General features: G+C 41.9%; 1 protein-coding gene across 1 annotated transcript; it reads left to right on the top strand.

Moving 5' to 3' along the window:
• Positions 1-1,154: 1,154 nt before the first annotated feature.
• On the top strand, positions 1,155-2,845 carry LOC100017283 (C-C motif chemokine 4-like). Its single transcript, XM_001367396.3, has 3 exons — positions 1,155-1,284; positions 1,887-2,001; positions 2,462-2,845. Exons 1-3 carry the CDS (start codon positions 1,212-1,214, stop codon positions 2,547-2,549), a joined length of 276 nt encoding a protein of 91 aa, XP_001367433.1. The 5' UTR covers positions 1,155-1,211; the 3' UTR covers positions 2,550-2,845.
• Positions 2,846-3,082: the final 237 nt, after the last annotated feature.

The raw sequence follows: 3,082 nt of genomic DNA, 5'->3' as shown, positions 1-3,082 counted from the left end.
TCCACACTCCCATTAGAGGATCTCATTGCTTAATCCCTATGAGAGTGTTTATCACAGTTATAACCCTGATTAAGGTCACAAAGTCTGAGGCTGAATCAGTTACTCACCAGTTCTTCAAACTTGGACAAGACACTTTATAACAACAACACCTGATAATTTTATAGCAACTGTTCTAGTTTCTCTTTGAGTGTTGGCTGTGAGGCTAACAATTACATAACTATTAAAATTTAGAGATAGGAACCCAGCCAGGTCTTCTTGTCTTCAAACATAGGACTTTATTTCTGACACCCTATCTTCATTTCCTCATAAAGAAATTGGGGATAAGAAAGCCACCCTTGCCTACTTCACAGGGTTATTGTGAGGATAAAATGAAACAATGTTAATAGACTTATGTACCTTTAAAAAGCTGTCCAAATATATGCTGATAGCAACACATAAGAAGGTAGATACAAGAATGGACCAAGACTAGGAATACTCATTGCCTGTTCCTGCTCTGAACACCATTTCCACAAGAAATTTCCATGGGGCTCATCACAAGTCCATAGATGTTTTCTCTGCATGGATTAATCACCTTGAGTGGAAAGATGTCAAGTCTGCAGACTTGAGACCATATCCAAGATCTGCTTCTGACTGCTGGTGTAACCTTAGATAAATCACTTCTCTGGGTCACAGTTCCTTAGCTAGAAAATGAAGATGTTGAGCTAAACCATCTAGATCCCTAATACGTCTCAATCTGTAATCTTAGGCTCTAGGCAATTATGATATCCAAGCAGTATGAAGGTCATGTTGAATATACCTCCAAATCAATGGTCAACTAATCTCCTTCTAATTCAGGGTTGCATGTTTCCTTTGTCTCTGCTGCTATCATGAGCTCACCACTTCCCCTTCAGCACCTTTGACACCCTACCACACACATATTTCTCCTTTCTCTATCCGTCCTCCTCTTTCCCCCCATGATGAAACTGCATTGGGGAAGAGAACCTCAGTCTTTAGCACAAGACTTACATTTCCTGGACTCACTTTTCAGTTTCCAATTCCCTCCATGACATCAGCTCAACCCTGGAATTTCCATTCCTTTTCTGTTCCATTGATCTTTCTGGATATTCCCAGAGGCCCCTATAAAGAGAGGTCCCAAGCATGAGACAGAGACACAGACCTCCAGAGTCTCTGAACTTAAGCCCTGTTCCTCCAACTTCTCTTCTCTCAGGATCATGAAGGTCTCTGCGGCTGCCCTCTCCATCCTTATGGTCATGGCTTTCAACTCTCTGGTGTCTTCTGCACCATGTAAGTGAGTTTTCCCCTGCTTTCTGTGAATGCGCCCAGGCTGTGATCATAAGTAGCACAGAGCTCTGACAGAGAGTGAGCCTAGTCAGATCATGAGATCTGGTGAGAGTGGAGAGAGGGAGGATGGATAGGGAGGGGCAGGAGCAGAAAGGTTTATGCCTATTGAACTTGAAAGCATAACGTGATTTTGACAGGATTTGCTTAACTAGCATATAACATATAAGATCAAGACAGGACAAGAGATGGAAAGGGCGATAGACTGGTCCAGCTAGGTTTTAGTTCTGACTGCCATTATCTATCCTTGTGGCAAGAATCTTCCTCTTTAAAAGTCAAGAACTGGATGAGTAGATCTCTGACATTCCATCTAGCTCTGATTCTTCCTATTTTTTGTTGTTTTTGCATGGATGGGAATGAGACTAGTAGGTCTGATTCCTCTCCTTACACAGAGAATTACACCTGACACTTAAGGGAGAACATGATAAGTAGGTGACATCCCTACTGTGCCAGAAGAAAAGCATTTCTCTGAGATTAGGTCAGAACCTGAGGAATGTATAGTGTGAACATATGACTCTACTAATCTCATGACTCCCTTTTCTTTACAGTGGGCTCTGACTCTCCTATGTCCTGTTGCTTCTCTTATGTCAGCAAACAGATTCCTAGGAAATTTGTGACAGACTATTATGAGACCAGCATCTTGTGCTCTCAACCAGCTGTGGTGTGAGTATCAACTTACTTTAGTCTCCTTAGGGGATATAGGGAGAGATAGAGATGAGGGAAGAGAAAATGGGGCCATTTGGCAATTTAGCCAAATGGATAGATTGGGCAACTCAACTATGGATACAAGGGAGAGCAAAAGCCCATATAGTCCCATAGCAAAGTTGGCTTCTCCAAGGATCAAGATGGGAGAAACTCCTTCCAATGAGGAGGAATCTACCAAAGCAACAGGAATTTGATGGCAGGAAGGAGAGACTGAGATAATCTCTCCTGGGGATGTCTCTAGAAAGCAAAAGTTAGACTCATTGGGCCTAATGAGGTTTCAGAAAGCAGAGAGTGTTTCTTAATCCCTTCTAGAAATATACAGAAAGTTGGGAAGAGGGGAGCACAGAGACTTTCGGTTGATCTGTAGCTGAAAAACTCCTAGACTTCTCATCTCCTCTCTTTCCCTCTTCTTCCACAGTTTCCAGACCAAAAAGGGCCGGCAGGTGTGTGCCAACCCCAGTGATGACTGGGTTCAAAAATACAAAGATGATCCAGAGCTGAACTGAGGGGCTAAGGAGCCTATGACCATGGATCTTTGAAAGAATTCTACAGTCAGAAGCAATCTCCCCAGATTCTAGCCTTCCTGAGATCTTCTTAGTGATATTTAATATATGTAAATTATTTGGTGGCACTTTTGGGTATTTATTGGTAGTATTTAAATTTTTGAAGGACACTTATCCCCCATGGGGACCTCTATTAGCAGTCAAGTTCTGGTTCCTTGAGTCTTCAGGCCATCTCTTGGATACCATGAACATCAGATGTTGGACAAATACTTCAGAATAAAACCTTTTCAAGTCATAAATTTTGTGTGTTTTTGGTTTCCTTAGGAGAAATAGAATTGATAAGGGAAAGTTCTTCTATTATTCCAGATATAGGAGGACTGGTTACAGAGAATTTGCTCTGGGAGAAAAAAAGTCTGGCAGTTGAAATATGCTGCAATCTCAATTTGGGTCAGTACCTTGATGGAACCTCTAATGTTCTAAAGTGAGAGGCAGAGCTTCCAGGAATAAGGATGGTACTATGTTCAATTCTGAACTCC

This window comes from Monodelphis domestica, chromosome 2, assembly GCF_027887165.1.
Source record: "Monodelphis domestica isolate mMonDom1 chromosome 2, mMonDom1.pri, whole genome shotgun sequence".
NCBI lineage: Eukaryota > Metazoa > Chordata > Mammalia > Didelphimorphia > Didelphidae > Monodelphis > Monodelphis domestica.
This window is presented reverse-complemented; position numbering and strand designations above follow the sequence as displayed.